Here is a 16,803-nt window from a genome sequence, read left to right as displayed (position 1 = left end):
CTTAAACTCTACTCCTTACAATATTTAAAACTCTCAATTTTCTGTGGTTGTACTATATCCATTCCCTTTCTCCCAGTGCATTAACGTCAGCTGCCTTTGACACTCCCACCAGAATACAGATAACATTTGGCATGGCTAGGTGGGAGCTACCTACATACTTCTTAATTAGCCAGTATGTACATATGCGTTGGCCAGCTGGCTTTCTCTGAACAGAATATGTAATGTTGGCTTTTGCCCGCCTTTCCCTCAGTTCAGCTGTTCTTAGACATCTCTCTCTTATACTCAGCCATCAACTTTCTTTTTTCCTTTCTATAATAGACTCTTAATAGCTTAAGATCAAGATCATACCAGTCATTTCTAAATAAATTTGGAAGAGACAAAGTCTTGGGGGTGGGAGGGAGGAGATCACTAAGAGGAAATCTGTTATCAGTGTCTTAGTTTGAATCAGGAATACACCTTTAGAGTGACTGTCCTTCTCTCTCCTTGCTGTAGTTTAGTTTGCTCCATGCAGTGGCTTCAGAGCTTGGATTCCTCCTGTTTTAAGCTGAGGGATGTGTTCAGGAATGTGCTGAATGTGCTCCAACCTTTTGTGTGTGTTTAGTACATGGGAGTGCACTAGAACTAGTCCAGAGCAAACCTGCTGAATGTGACTAGTGTAAATTTCAAATTTTTGTTACCAGCTGTTCCACCCTACAGATCCACTCTTCATAATTCTGTACTTCCTCCTAATGTAGATGTAGCCTTAGCTGTCATTTTCCTAAGTTTAATTTTAGCAAAACATTCTGAAGCGCTCCAGGGAGACCTTCTAGCAGCCTTCTAGTACCTGAGAGGGGCCTACAGGAAAGCGGGAGAGGGACGTTTTACAAGGGCATGTAGTGATGGAATGAGGGAGGGGGAACTGTTTTAAACTGAAAGAGGGTAGATTTAGATTAGATATTAGGAAGAAATTCTTTCCTGTGAGGGTGGTGAGACACTGGTACAGGCTGCCCAGAGAAGCTGTGGCAGGGGGGTTGGAACTAGGTGATCTTTAAGGTCCCTTCCAACCCAAACCATTCTATGATTCTATATTTATAGCAGAAATTTTGTACAGTTGATTCGCTGTTTCCCACTCTGGAGTAAATCCCTGTTGGAAAACAGGGATATTTTTCTTCTTTTTTTTCTTTTCTCTGCAGATGAAATAAGATACAGGAAATATAGAAGAACAAAGGTAGTTGAGAACATTTCCTTATGCTAGATCCCCTGCTTTTTAAATGCAAGTGCATTCTAGAGCTCCAGGATAAATGCTGTATCTTGGAAATTAACCCATCTGCTACTAATATTCTCATAGAACATCAGAATATTAGTCCAGGAGGTTCCTACAGAGCGTTGATGATAACTTTTTGACACAGGTGGTGGAGGAGCCAACGCGGAGAGGTGCTCTGCTAGACCTTGTGTTAACAAATAACAAAGGTCTGGTTGGAGATGTGAAAGTTGGGGGTAGCCTGGATTGTAGCGACCACAAGATGGTGGAGTTCAGGATTCTGCGTAGAGGAAGCAGGGCAATAAGTAGGACCACAACCCTGGACTTAAGGAGAGCTGACTTTGGCCTCTTCAAGGACCTCCTTGGGGATATCCCATGGGTTAGGGCTCTAGAGGGCAGGGGGGTCCATGAGAGCTGGTCAATATTCAAACATCACTTCCTCCAAGCTCAAGATCGGTACATCCCTATGAGTAAGAAATCAAGCAAAGGGGGCAGGAGACCTGCATGGACGAGCAAAGAGCTTCTGACAAAACTGAAATGGAAGAAGGAAGTCTATGGAATGTGGAAAAAGGGACAGGCTACTTGGGAGGAAGGTTGTCGGAGTATGCAGGGAGGCGACAAGGAAGGCCAAGGCCCGCTTGGAATTAAATCTGGCAAGGGACATCAAAGACAACAAGAAGGGCTTCTTCAAGTACATCAGCAGCAAAAGGAAGACGAGGGAAAACGTGGGCCCGCTGCTGAATGAGGAGGGCACCCTGGTGATGGAGGATGCAGAGAAGGCGGAGTTACTGAATGCCTTCTTTGCCACAGTCTTTACTACTAAGGCCAGCCCTCAAGAATCCCGGACCCTGGAGGTACAAGAGAAAGTCTGGAGAAAGGAAGACTTTCTCTTGGTTGAGGAGGATCAAGTTAGAGATCATTTAGACAAACTGGACACACACAAATCCATGGGCCCCGACAGGATGCACCCACAAGTGTTGAGGGAACTGGCAGATGTTATTGCCCAGCCACTCTCTGTCATCTTTGAAAGGTCATGGAGAACAGGAGAAGTTCCTGAGGACTGGAGGAAGGCCAGTGTCACTCCAGTCTTTAAAAAGGGTAAGAAGGAGGACCCAGGCAACTACAGGCTTGTCAGCCTGACCTCCATCCCTGGAAAGGTGATGGAGCAGCTCATTCTGGATGCCATCTCTAAGCATGTGGAGAAGGTCATCAGAAGTAGTCAACATGGATTCACCAAGGGGAAATCATGCTTGACCAATCTGGTAGCCTTCTGTGACGACATGACTGGCTGGGTTGATGAGGGGAGAGCAGTGGATGTTATCTACCTTGACTTCAGCAAGGCTTTCGACACTGTCTCCCATAACATCCTCATAGGAAAGCTCAAGAAGTGTGGCTTAGATGAGTGCACAGGGAGGTGGATCGAGAACTGGCTGAACGACAGAGCCCAGAGGGTTGTGATCAGTGGTGCTCAGTCTAGTTGGAGGCCTGTGGCTAGTGGTGTTCCCAAGGGGTCAGTACTGGGCCCGGTCCTGTTTAACTTATTCATCAATGACCTGGACGAAGGAACTGAGTGTACACTCAGCAAATTTGCTGATGACACAAAACTGGGAGGGGTGGCCAATACACCAGAAGGCTGTGCTGCCATTCAGCGAGACCTGGACAGGCTGGAGAGCTGGGCAGAGAGGAACCTCATGAAGTTCAACAAAGGCAAGTGTAGAGTTCTGCACCTGGGGAGGAGTAACGCCATGCACCGGTACAGGTTGAGGGCTGATCTACTGGAGAGCAGCTCTGCAGAGAAGGACCTGGGTGTTCTGGCAGACAACAAGTTCACCATGAGCCAGCAATGTGCCCTTGTGGCCAGGAAGGCCAATGGTATCCTGGGGTGCATTAGGAAGAATGTGGACAACAGGTCAAGGGAGGTTATCCTGCCCCTCTACACGGCCCTGGTGAGGCCACATCAGGAGTACTGTGTCCAGTTCTGGGCCCCCAGTTCAAGAAAGATAAGGAATTACTGGAGAGAGTCCAGCGAAGGCCTACAAAGATGATCAAAGGACTGGAGCATCTCTCTTATGAGGAGAGGCTGAGAGAGCTGGGTCTGTTCAGCTTGGAGAAGACTGAGAGGGGATCTTATCAACACTTACAAATACCTTAGGGGTGGGTGTCAAGAGGAGAGGACCAGACTCTTCTCAGTGGTACCCAGTGACAGGGCAAGGGGCAATGGGCACAAGCTGAAACATGGGAAGTTCCATCTGAATACGAGGAGGAACTTCTTTACTTTGAGGGTGGCAGAGCACTGGAACAGGCTGCCCAGGGAGGCTGTGGAGTCTCCTTCTCTGGAGATACTCAAAACCCGCCTGGACGCAACCCTGTGCAACATGCTCTAGGGGAACCTGCTTTGGCAGGGGGTTGGACTAGATGATCTCCAGAGGTCCCTTCCAACCCTTAACCATTCTGTGATTCTGTGAAGTTCAGTCTTGCGCCCCATTAATTTGCTACAATAGCAGTCAGCTAACCTTCAAGATGAATTGTACAACAGGACTGTCAAAGAAAACCTTCCCTAAGCATCGTGTAACTTTTTGCTGTATGTGTTATGGGGAAGACATGGTGGAGTAAGAAGGTAAGCATCCATTGTAAACCACAGAATCAATCAGGCTGGAAGAGACCTCTGGGATCAATGAGTCCAACCATTGCCCTGACACCACCCTGTCAACTAGACCATGGCACTAAGTGCCATGTCCAGTCTTTTCTTAAACACATCCAGAGATGGTGACCACCACCTCCCTGGGCAGCCCATTCCAACGTCTAATGATCCTTTCTGAGAAGAAATTCTTCCTAATGTCCAACCTGAACCTCCCTTGGCGAAGCCTGAGGCTATGTCCTCTTGTCCTATTGCTAGTTGCCTGGGAGAAGAACCTCTGGAGCTAGAGAGCAACCAGAAAGGAAACAAGTAGTTCTGTGAGCATGAGAGCTACTGATGCTTAATTTCTTACAGATTTATGTCTTACAGTTGATTGATTCTGGTAACATACAGGTCTCAACTGAAACTTCCCCTGTGTCTAGGGGAAAAGAAGGAAAGTGGTTTAAAAAGGCCATCTTATGTGGAGTTTTCTTACATGCATGAAGCTTGTATTGAAGCTTTCCCTCAGGGAAAACAGTGACAGTTTATTAATATTTTTAATAATAATATTGTTGTGGTTGTTAATTATTATCCACAGGCCACCACCTTTTTCCATGCCATTTGTGAGTGCTTAATATATTTTCAAACTTTTCTCTGCTGTCGTATTTAAAGAAAATCCATCTACGGGCTTGCAAGTCATTGGTGAATCACACATGCATGTAACACAAACACATGGGCCTCGGTTTCTCAGGAGGCTGGGCTGAAAGCAAGAACTCATATAAGGGGATTGACCGACAACGGCAGTGGTGCTGTTGGATTGCTGCATTAATTCTCTGGGTTTTTTTACGTAGATGAAGGCATGCCCTTTCATTAGTGCTAGATGTAAGCTTATACAAATTAATACAGTAACATGTTGGTATTAGAGATTTATTATTTGTTTAATTTCCTGTAGCTAGTTATGTCTGAAATTCTGGTGGTTGGTGAGGGTTTTTTGTTTGGTTTTTGGGGTGGGTCTTTTTGATGAAATAATCCTGTTTTTTTTATATCGCTGCCTGTAGGTCTGTCAAAATGTTTATCTTTGTTACTTTAAGAAGAAAATAGATTTCACTAGTTCCTTTAGGTGAAAAATGATTGAGAGAAAAGTTTTACAGTATTTCAAATAATAGGATATTGATAACTGGTAACAAATATGCAGGAAAGAGGTCCAAACATAAAATCAGACTATGTGATTTCTTCACATGCTGAGAAGTTTCCTTAGCAGGAAGCAGATTCTATGTTTTATTGAAAAGCGTGAAATAGATTAGTTTGTTAGAGAAGAAGAACAGTTGTGCCTGTTTGTCAGATGAAAAGTGATAGTGCTGCTTGTTGTGACAGAGGAGAATGATTTGAATGGAAAGAGTTTAACTTTTAATTTAGGGTTCTAGTGATATGAAATACACCATCAAGACTGCATGATAAACCAGTAATTGCATTAAGAAACAACCCTGAAGGAAACTCAAAGCAGACAGATCTAGGTTTCCCTGGAAGAACCTGCTAATGTTCTACATTTTCACTTTGAATGCAAATGTATTCTGGCAGTGTTTGGAACATGAGTGGAAATGGCACTGAACTGCAGGCAGACAGAAATAAAGTTGAAATGTCAGGAAAATCACTTCAGGCCAGAATTTTGTTGTAATATACACTGTGATCATGGGTTGAGTAGTTTGCGTATATTTCTGGACCATAGTGGTATCTCATGAAATTAAAAAATCTACCCTTTATGAAAAGTACTTTTATTTCTCAAATATTTGAAACAGTTATGTCTGTCTGAAAAGTATTTCACACAGGGATTGTGAAATAGCAGCCTGGTACATAAAACATTTAATGGAAATACTACGGTAGTGTCAGTGTGATAGTTGGGATGGTTCTGCTTTAATAATCCATTACATGATACTTCGTTTTAGTGATCTTCCAAAGCAGTTTTCTCTTCAAAACATAACTGGCTTGGGGTCAAGAATTGAATGAATTCACATTTAATTTTGATCATGTGGTAAAGAAAATGGAAACATCCTGTGCTTTCTGATTTCATTTACTTATATTTGTGTATTATTTGTGCTAACTGTATTATCTAAAAATACCCTTAATTTAAATTTATTTTGAAAATGTTTTCATCATCTTCTTGCACCTGTATGATACCTGTAGGTTGCATTTGTTGTAGTCTGCAGTTTTTTTTGATGAACTATTTCTGTTTAGTAAGACTTGAAAGGACACGCAGGGAGGCTGTACCTTTTATGGAGGAACTCTTTTTCAGTTAATGTGGTATAGCCCTTACTGGTGAGGCAAATAAGAGGAATGGAGCCAAGCCTAAGCTAATAAATTTTAGTAAGCTCATGAAGTTGGGCACTTTACTGTCAGTATCATTGTTGCTAGAAATGATCTTGTGCATCCTTCCAATCTTATTACCTATAAAATTAAGTGAGATATTGAACCAATAAGCCATCAAATACCCAAAAGTGTTAAGTCTACTAAAGAGGTAAGTTAGAGGGATGAGGCAGTTCAGCAACTGACTTGGTTTTCTGATGACACTGTCCCCAGTAGTAGCCATGTTAGACCTTTTGGGTTTTCACCCCAAGGTTTGAGCTGCAGATGAGTGGGATGCTTAAAGTCAGGTGTCATTGTTAGTCATCTTTTTTGGGGTACTATTCAGCTCTGCTATCATCTGCAGTAACAACTTTTGTCCTGAAATGACACTGTAGTGTGTATATTTATATAATGTTATATAATTATATATATACACTGTGGTGTGTATATTTATGTAATGTTGGTTGGTTGTTTTTCAGACACATGATGAACCTGCTGATACAAGATACAGCTAGCTAAACAGCTAGAAGATGCCCAAATTTGGGTCTACAAAAACAGTTCAAGTTGAAAATTCTGACAGTGATAGCACCATGGTGGAAAAAACAACTGCAAGAAAGGTAACAAAATTATATTCATGTCCATTTAATTTCAGTGAAATGAAGAGCATGTGTTCTATCACAATTTTTGTTACTATAATGGGAAGAAATAAATATTGATACATATTCTGATATCTTAGGTGCAGGAAAAAAGTAAGTTTTTACATGGCTTTAACTGTAAATTAAACTAGGGAACAGAATTTATGCCTTTTATTGTAACTTGCAACTTAATTCAAAAGGAAGCTGGACGCATTGGGTTTATTTGATGTAAGTTAGTGCATAGTTTCCATATCTTGCATCACATGAAGTCTTTATGCACTCACAAGAACAGTGACTCATATTTTGTTTAATTTTACAGTGTCCTACTATCTGTAACAAACACATGAAACATTTCTGAAGGCCTGTGATAGCACAGACCAATGAACAAACATAAGTTTCTTATATTCGTTTGTAACATAGGGACCTGTTCCTTGTTAGGAGGATGTGAAAGCCAAATGCTGCAGAAGGGTTAAGAGTAACTCCTGTACAAGGGTGTCCACTTCAAAAACTGTACAATCCATTTTTGAATGTTGGAGAATGAAGAAGTATGCAAGCTCCAGTAATACTGAGGGGTGGGTTGTTGTTTATAAATGTGAAGTATCCTATAATTTTCAAACTACTGAAGCCAAGTTGCAAATAACCCAGTTCTCCGTTTTGTCTGCCTAGTACACTTGTACAATAGACAACAAGGTTATCTGTAGTACTAGTGAATAACAGAAGATAGATTTGTATTCCATATTGTGAATGATGAGTTCCATATTGCCCTAAGGAGAGAGAATCCATTTACCTCCCAAATGATGTTTAAAACTGTTTTCTCTCGAAAAGGAGATGACATGTGTGTGTGGTCGTGCTTACTGTTAATATTTTGTTGAAGTCTGCATTCTCTGTAAGACCACTTAATGAATGGATGCAAAACAGGGAGAGATGAAAAAATAGGAAAAGATAAGAAGACAGAGCATCTGCTTCAAACTGTTTGTCTTCTGAAAATATTCATAGAAAACATTAGTTTGTTAGTTGCTTCCCAGTTTGTTTTATGGGTCCCAGTAAAGTGAGGCAAATGTAGTTGTTTCTTCTAGCTGTGATGAACTACTTTGATAAGAAGAGGAAAATAAAAGAGTAAAATGGGGAAAGGAAATTGACTTACTAGTAAAGGGATGAATTGACTTACTAGTAAAGGGATGAAAAACTGTTGGGATGTGGTTTTTTGTTGTTTTGTTCTGGTCCTTGTTTGGGATATGGTCAAGTTAATAGAAGTGTCATTCAACACTGGGAATAAGGGGAGGAAACTGGGGCCTACAAGCAGCAGGAATAGGAAGGCTATTGCAATGAAATTTAGTGGTATTCAGTAGTGGCCTTTTATTTATACACTCGTAAATAAGCTACATTTTGTAAAGATTTTAGGTTATTTATTTAACTAAAAAAATATTTTCTGGCTTTATAAACTTGTCTTGAACTTCAGTATTTCTTAGAAAAACTTTTGACAGGAAAATCTTGAAGACATAATCAATAGCTGCTCATGCTAGGAAAGCTGACTTACATCCCTTTTTTTCAAGCATTATTTGAGTTTTTAATTTAAAAAAATCTATAACACAGGTTAAAATGCATTTTCATCTTTTGTTGGCTTTCGTCAGAGCAAAAATAATAGGTTTGCTGGAATGTGCCAATTTTTAAGTTTTCTCTGTTTCTCTGCTAAAGATATGGCTTGAAATGCTCGGAATGCATTTGTTTGTAGGTTTGAATGTATAGAAATTGATTATCATATATTTATAGTGCAGATTACTTCCTTTCTTTGTAAGCTTTGAATTTTACACACAAATTGCTCAGCAATCTGAGTTCAAAAAAAATAAATAAAGAGTTTACTTCTGAGGCTCCTTTTCCTCCTCCACCCTCCACCTCTGACTCCCCCTCACCTCCTCTCCCTGTTGCTTGCTGCCATAGTAGAAAAATGGTGCTAGTTTCCAGAGTGGCTGTTGAATCTGCAGCCGCTGCCAAAGGAACTGCCTTAGCAGTGATCCTTGTGCCCAGTTCAGTATTTGCTGGTTGTCTTGACACTTTCCAGTAACCTCCTGCCTGTGATCCCCATGAACTGTTCCCTCTCTGCTAATAAAAGTAGCAGTTATGTCTGCTGAGCCATGTAACCATCATACACTACAATCTCTGCAAAGATAGGTAATCTTCTGAGACAGATATGTGTAGCTCTCTTTCACCAGAAGAAGATAGGAAAATTCATATGAAAGAAAGTATGAATAACTTTTTCCAGGGAACAGAAGAGTGAACATGGTGTCATTTATTTAACCACCAGGCAACAAGGCAAATTTTGATTTGATTTAGAAAGGAGTAAATTAACATTCTATTTTTAATGGTTGCATAAAACCCTTTAATTGTCATATTGCTTTGGGTGAAGGTTTGTCCTTAGCTGGCTACTCTAACAAGGAAATGCTGTTGTTGAGACTGATCACCAGTACAGGAATTAAAAGCATGGACAAATGTGCTAGGTTCAGATTCTGCCTTGCCTTGTATTTGAGATTGAGGCCAATGAAGGCAGGATTACTTAGGAAATTGAAGTCCAGGGGAAGATGGAAGTTTGACTAAGGACATATATATGGGAACACAATGGTGGACTAATGAGATTGATACCAAGCAGTAAACTGCTAAACTGATAAACTGCTTGCACTGTTATGTTCAGTCTTGCTTGCTATCCACCTTGGCACAATGCATAATGTGAGATTAGAATAATGTAGGATTTGGTTTGGGGATTGTATGGTATAAATTGATATATGTAACATTGAAAATGTGAGCGCCTAAATAAAATTACAGGATTATTTAAGTTTTTAAGTTAATATATTCCTGTATTCAGGTTTTTAGCATAATAAATACAGTTTGGTTGCTTTTGTCATATTTTGAGAAAACTGAATACATGGTTAAGATGTTAAATAGTCACTTAAACAGTCACGTGAACTGTTCTCTAACACGTGAACAAATAATTGTCCGCAGTGTTTAGCTGGTCCTTGAATAATCTGCAATCTTTTCCCCTATATCAGAAAAAATAGACAAAATATTGCCAAAATGCAATGATTTTAATTCAGCCTAGAAGATTATTTAAAATTCAACAGAAATACGGTAAGAGTAAAATATGAGTTTGAACAACATAAAATCATGAAAGCAAATCTGTATTACACACACAGACATAAAACTCTGAAGTAAAGATTGACCAGGACAAATCAACAGTGATAATTTTAGATTAAATATCTTCAGGAAGTAATGGAAATTTCTGTAAAGCAAATAAGGATTTTTCTCAATATGTAAATATTTGCAACCATGAATTTAAAAACAATGGTCTTTGAAGCATTAGAACTTCTTATGAAAAAGCTATGGATTCATTAATCTAATCTAATTGATGTAAAGAAGTACTGATGCTGCAGGTGAAAGGGATACTAAAGTAAAATTTTTGCTTTAGTGGCATTTTGATATGGAAGTGTCTTGATTAATCTGGAAAATACCTCTTGTCCACACACTTTTCTCAGTATTGTGCGACCAATGAGTGACTGTTCACTGTGCCATCAGAGCTGCCTGTGTCTTTTGGTAGCATGAAAAGACCCTGAGGTCTTCAACATTAAGATAATTGTAGTGGTCCTTAGTACAAAAAATCCATTCTAACTGTGTTTTTCACGTAGCTTTGGCTTTTTATTTTTTTCTGTAGAATAGTACAGTGAAACCACTTCTGCACTTTGCTATGTAAACTTGCTCTTACTTGCTTCTGTATCCACTTCGTTACTGAAGCAGAAATGTCTTTGAACTACTCGTGGAGCTTAATCTCTATGACTGTAAATGAACAGAAGATAGGTAGTTTAATTGTTCATGTTCCCTTATATGTTCATAGATGCATTGCAGGCAGAGGAGGCCTAATGTGAAATAATGTTCGTACAAAACGGTGCATCTTGCAAATCAACAGTAATGTTAAAGGATGCCACTCCCTAAAAAAATTCCTCATTCTTCTCAAAATAAAAACTGTAATGTCCTAAATATATGGTGTAAGACTATTCCAATGGTTAATAATGTATTAAGATAAAAGAAAAAACACTTGCAGGATTTGTTTTTCCTTTCATGGTTGATACAATGTTTAACTCTTACTGGTTGTGCTCTCTTAGCTGTTGACCGAGGAATGTAGTAAAGTTACTGTTGTTACAAGACTTAATCTTTCATATTTGTCCGGTGGAAGTTAATGCTTATTATGGTGTTCTAGCAACCAGTAAATAGCTATGTGAATCAGCTATGTGTTCAGGTCTTCTGAGAGCTTAAAAAAAAATAATGAGGAATAACATTCCTGGTAATAAGCTGAGTTTATATCATATATGCTTTAGGGTATGTGTATTTTTATTTCAGTTGCTCATCTTGGGAGCATAAAGAAAAAAATTGTAAGAGTATATACAGCAGATAGACCAGTTAGTGTTTGCATGAGATATTTTATAAAGATAAGAACATAATGAAATTTTAATTTATCTGCATTCATACTTTAAAACTTACGTGGCCAAAATTCAGGAAGTAAATGATCGGTTTGTGGTCCAAAGGAGAAACGCATTTGGGGTTTGTAAGAATTAACTCTTCTTAGAAGAATCCAGCAATAGTGCCCAAAGCCATTTTAATACCATGCAGAGCATGCTTCAGTACGTAATTATCTTTGATAGGCAGAAAAAGAACGCTTGTTCTCCCAGGGCTTAGTACATCTGCTAGATTATATGGCACTCTGTTGTCTCCTTTTGTGTATTGTCATTGATTGTAGCGGTACCAGACAACAGATCTGGAATGGGATATCAAGCGATTGTCCAGACTGCTGTTTGTTAGCCTTCTGAGGCAGTTTCTGTTGAACAGATTAAAAATGTGTTCCTCATCATAGCTCACTAGTATGGTTTTATTGACAGAGAAAATTCTTCCTTGTTACTACATCCTCCAGTGAGGCATGCGTTAAATGTTGAGACGTGCAGATCCAGTTCATCCGTTTGCCCCAGAGTAGAATAAGCTGTACTCTCTTCTTGACAGATGTTTGCCAGACCTTTTCTTTAAAGCCTTGACTGATGGAAATTCCAGTCTCCTTGGGCAGTTAATTCTGATGCTTAATTACGCTGACTGGCATAGAGTTGGATACTTAGTTGAAGGATAAATAACTTTTGCTTGTCTCCTGTTGCAGTCTAAAGCCATTAAATGTTCTCTAACTGTAGTGGACATGGAGAGTATGTAGTGCCTTTCTCTTTGCAGCAATAGTTTATGTATCTGAACATTATCATGTCTTCAGTGTTTGATTAGCAGTTTTCACTTTAGAGTAATGAACCTCTTTAGAAAGTCCACAGATATTCTAAGTTACAGGCTGCTTTATAAAAGACATCAACTTTGTTTTGGGTTGCTTCTGTGGATCACATTAAACTAATACATAGACCTATTCATGCTGAATTTTGAACCTTGATTTGGACCCTGAAAAAGATATCTCCATGCTGTTGCAGTGACCAGGAGCAGTTGGAACAGTGGGTGCTCACTCTCGAAATGCCTGTTCTAACCTGCAGAGCTTGCTACCTCCTCTTGCCTTCCTTTACTTGAAGTTGAATCCAGGAGGCTGTTAAGAGTTTTGTGGCTTTTAATGCGAGGTCTTGTGATTGTACAGTTAATTATTTTTATCAATTTGTAGAACCTTTTCCTGGCTTTTCTCATTTTGTTTTGCATTTAGACTGTTTCTCAAATTTGCTAGTAATTTTATTTTCCCTTTGCCAGTGCTCTTTGTTTCTCCCTCTCTCCTTGTTGTGATGGTGTCTGCGTATCTAATTGCATCTCTATTTCAGCATTGCCACTGAAAATACTAAATAGCATTGACTTTGTACAACCCTGCTCATTGCATCTTTTGGGTTGGAAAGACCACCACTGGTGGTTGCTAAATGTTTATTTCCACAATAGCTAAGGAACAAAATACTCTCATTTTTCAGTTTCTGTGTATTCTCTGTATAGCCTGTTCTTTAATTTTCAATGTATCTTTATTTATCCAAATAAAGAACTGTCTCTCCTTTATTTATCTGCATTTTGAACTGTCTCTCCTTCTAGCTAGATCATCTCAAAATTAATATTTAGTGATTATCAAAAAAGTAGTGCATCAGTCATAATATTTAACATAATATATATATACAGTTTAAAAGTAAGAATAAAAGTAAAGCTATCAAATTATTTAAGCAGCTTGTGTTTCTTTGTGAGCACCAACCAATGTATTTAAGTGATTAGTACTAAAAAAAGTGATTCTTTTTAAGGATTATCAGCCGCAAAAAGTTTGTGTTTTTTTCTACAGAACAAGTTGAAACCAGTGCTTCCTGCTTATGAATTTTAAGTTATTTTTAGTTCATCCATTCTATTGCATAGTACTTAAGATAATATTCTCAAGAAAGCAATAAAAATTTGATACCACTTTATCATATGGTGGGAAATTTATGTAGGTACATATGAGAAGTAATTGGATTATTTGGAACAAAGGGATCAAAGCGCTCATGGTGAGATTGGGCTGAAGATGGGAACTCATATGTGTAGTGGAAGAGATCGAAATGGGCTTTATGGAGTTTGGATCTGCCCTTGTCAACTTATAGATGCATTTGCAAATGATCAGTTGCATTAGACTGATTAGCTTCTTTCAAAGGTAATAGCACAGACACCATCTCCCAGGGGCTTAGGAGAGTCTTAAGGGGGGTTAGATTTTTAGGTTTTCTTGTTCTAGCATGTAAGGAAAAGGCTGGGGCGGGGAAACTTCTTCCTTCAGAAGTACCAAGAAGCAGCCTTTTGTTGTTCACTGATTGACAAGTAAGTGTATGTGCCTCTTCTACCTTTAGAAAATGAATCTGTTAGTGGTTTCATCTGATCATCTGTTAAGAATGATATAAAGCTGTGGAGTTGTGATAGCTGGCATAGCTGGATAATGTGCTTCTGCAGCATGTAATGAACAGATGTAATGTCTCTACATTGCATCTTGATTGGGAGGCCAAGATGTTGGTGTTTGCAGGAGGTTTTTAAGCAGTCTTCTCACTAACCTGGTATCTTTTACATACTTTGACCTCATATATTATCAAAGTAATCAAACAGAAGTTAATATTGTGCTGATCTGTTTTTTTCTATGTTCATCCTGAAATACGTTTTATAAGCCAAAAATCCCAGATTTATGCAACTAAAAATTCCAAATAGCTTGTACCTATTTTTCTAAGTTTGATACCAGTTAAAAATTTTTCTTCATAGATTTTCTAAGTTCTTAGTGAACTTTTCTTTTGAAAATTAAACACTATGCTAGTAGTTTTGTTGAAATAGAAAGGGAGTTCTGTATGGATGGATTATGGGGTGGGGGTGGAGGTGGGGAGGGTTGTTAGAGATTTTTTTGTTGTTACTCTGTTACTATTCGCAGTCTGAATTTCAGTGTGGGCTTTTAATGTGCTTTTAATGCGATTATTATGTTATGGTCAGGGAAGGAAATTGAGATGGTCATTAAGACAATAGCAAATTTCTTGTCGAGTTTGTGTTGTTCCTTTACTTATTCATCAAGGCTCTAATAGTGAACAGCAGTTCTACAATGATGTATCTAGAAGTAGAAATAACACAGAGGATACTCATTTTAAAAACAAAGAAATGCCATTGATTATTTTTAGTGAGGTTACTTTAAAAGGTTTTGAATAAACTATGTAGTACACATGCATACACACATGCACATACATTCTTGCATAGCAGTCTTTTCAGTCTGTATATGTTATAAGACTATTCTGCTTTATGCAAAAATTACTTAGTATACTTTTTATTTATATTAGAGCAAGGACAAGATTGCATCCTACAGCAAAACTCCAAAAGTGGATAGGAGTGATGTGGGAAGGAGATGAAAGAAAAGTCTTCCATGAAACGTAAACTTCCTTTTACTATTAGTCCCATCCAGAAATGAAGATCGCAATTCAGACACAGGTAGAACCTTTTTATTTCCTCAACTAATTATTTGTTGGTTAAAATACATCCTAGTTTAACTAATTGTATACTATGTTTTTGTATTGATTATTTTGTTTGCTATAAAAAAGGGATGCTAAGTATAAAAGTTGCTTGCTTGCTTCTGATTGTTGCATCTCAGTCTGATAGGCATTCATCCTATCATTAGCAAGAGCCAGCATGCCAGCATAGTTTATCCACATTTTCCAGTTGTTTCCTAACCTCATTCTTTTACTTCTATTTTAGTAGTAAATGTTTCTTTTCATTGTCATCTCTAGAGGTCCATTTGCTTAAACAAGTAAACTGATGAAAAGGGGTGTAAGTGCCTTGATCTGAGACACAGCTGTCAGCCTTCCTAGCCTTTTTGGGGGAGGGAGAGTGGGAAAGATTGTAGATGTACTGTCCTCTGTATAAGACAAAAGGTTGCTAAGGTTATGGACCTAACTAAACTAGCCACCAGAGAGCGAACTTTTCTTTCAGTCTAAGCTCCTGTGATCTGTTCAGGATACCTTTTCTGCACAGGCCGGTAGTTCTTTTCTAACTTACCCATATTCTATTAGAACTGATTTCAAGACTTCAAAATACCATTCTTAACATGGCTCTTTTCAAATCAAGATGGAGGGATCTGGATGTATTCCAAGAGTACAGTTATCTCTGAGTTTAGGTAATTAGTTATCTATGTCATAGTTCAGTAATGGTTCTGTTGGTAGCAAGACAGTATCCATGCCCTCTGGAAGGCCTCCAGAAGGCATGTTCCACAAATTTCTCAGAGGGTCAGTACTACAGTTTCTTATACAGTACTTGTTGTACATTTGAGTATTTTCATAAACAGATAATTCCCTTAATATGCTTAGATTTAAATGCGAGGTAGAAGTATATACCTCAGTACATGTTTAATTTGTGTCCAGGATTGATTTACTGCAGAAGATTTGGCTCCTGGATGCCTGTTTTTGTTACTCTAAAGAGAATACGGTATGAAATCCAAATTTGAAATAGTCACATTACAAAACAATACTCTTGGCTTCTAGAGTCTTATACTATTCGTGATACCACTTGATTCTGAAAAGACCATGTATAAATTAGAAGTATGCTCCCAGCATCTGCTTTATTAAATTTATTGCTTGGTATTATACTCTGTTTTTCATAATGGAAATAAATATATTTAGAAGTAATTTTTAGCACTTATCTAATGTTTTCTGTGTTGGAAATCTTTTGTTATATCTCCCCACCCCCATCAACTTTAAGTAATTCATTATCACAGAATCACAGAATGTTAGGGATTGGAAGGGACCTCGAAAGATCATCTAGTCCAATCCCCCTGCCGGAGCAGGATTGCCTAGACCATATCACACAGGAAACGCGTCCAGGCGGGTTTTTGAATGTCTCCAGAGAAGGAGACTCCACAACCTCTCTGGGCAGCCTGTTCCAGTGTTCGGTCACCCTCACCGTAAAGAAGTTTTTCCTCATATTTATGTGGAACCTCCTGTGTTCCAGCTTGCACCCATTGCCCCTTGTCCTGTCAAGGGATGTCACTGAGAAGAGCCTGGCTCCATCCTCATGACACTTGCCCTTTACATATTTATAAACATTAATGAGGTCACCCCTCAGTCTCCTCTTCTCTAAGCTAAAGAGACCCAGCTCCCTCAGCCTCTCCTCATAAGGGAGATGTTCCACTCCCTTAATCATCTTCGTGGCTCTGCGCTGGACTCTCTCTAGCAGTTCCCTGTCCTTCTTGAACTGAGGGGCCCAGAACTGGACACAATATTCCAGATGTGGCCTCACCAGGGCAGAGTAGAGGGGGAGGAGAACCTCTCTTGACCTGCTAACCACACCCCTTCTAATACACCCCAGGATGCCATTGGCCTTCTTGGCCACAAGGGCACACTGCTGGCTCATGGTCATCCTGCTGTCCACTAGGACCCCCAGGTCCCTTTCCCCTACGCTGGTCTCCAACAGGTCTGTCCCCAACTTGTGCTGGTACATGGGGTTGT

The 16,803-nt window shown here is 39.1% G+C and overlaps 1 protein-coding gene across 1 annotated transcript in view; it reads left to right on the top strand.

Moving 5' to 3' along the window:
- ANKRD12 (ankyrin repeat domain 12) overlaps nucleotides 1-16,803 on the top strand; it is a 71,007-nt gene that overhangs the window by 14,347 nt on the left and 39,857 nt on the right. Inside the window, 4 exon segments of the mRNA XM_068396691.1 lie at nucleotides 6,677-6,814; nucleotides 14,647-14,701; nucleotides 14,704-14,759; nucleotides 14,761-14,794. Coding sequence (XP_068252792.1) covers nucleotides 6,728-6,814; nucleotides 14,647-14,701; nucleotides 14,704-14,759; nucleotides 14,761-14,794 — 232 coding nt within the window. The 5' untranslated portion in view covers nucleotides 6,677-6,727.

This window comes from Nyctibius grandis, chromosome 3, assembly GCF_013368605.1.
Source record: "Nyctibius grandis isolate bNycGra1 chromosome 3, bNycGra1.pri, whole genome shotgun sequence".
NCBI classification, from domain to species: domain Eukaryota; kingdom Metazoa; phylum Chordata; class Aves; order Nyctibiiformes; family Nyctibiidae; genus Nyctibius; species Nyctibius grandis.
Note: the sequence above shows the minus strand (reverse complement) of the source record. Positions and strands in the feature narration are given on the sequence as shown.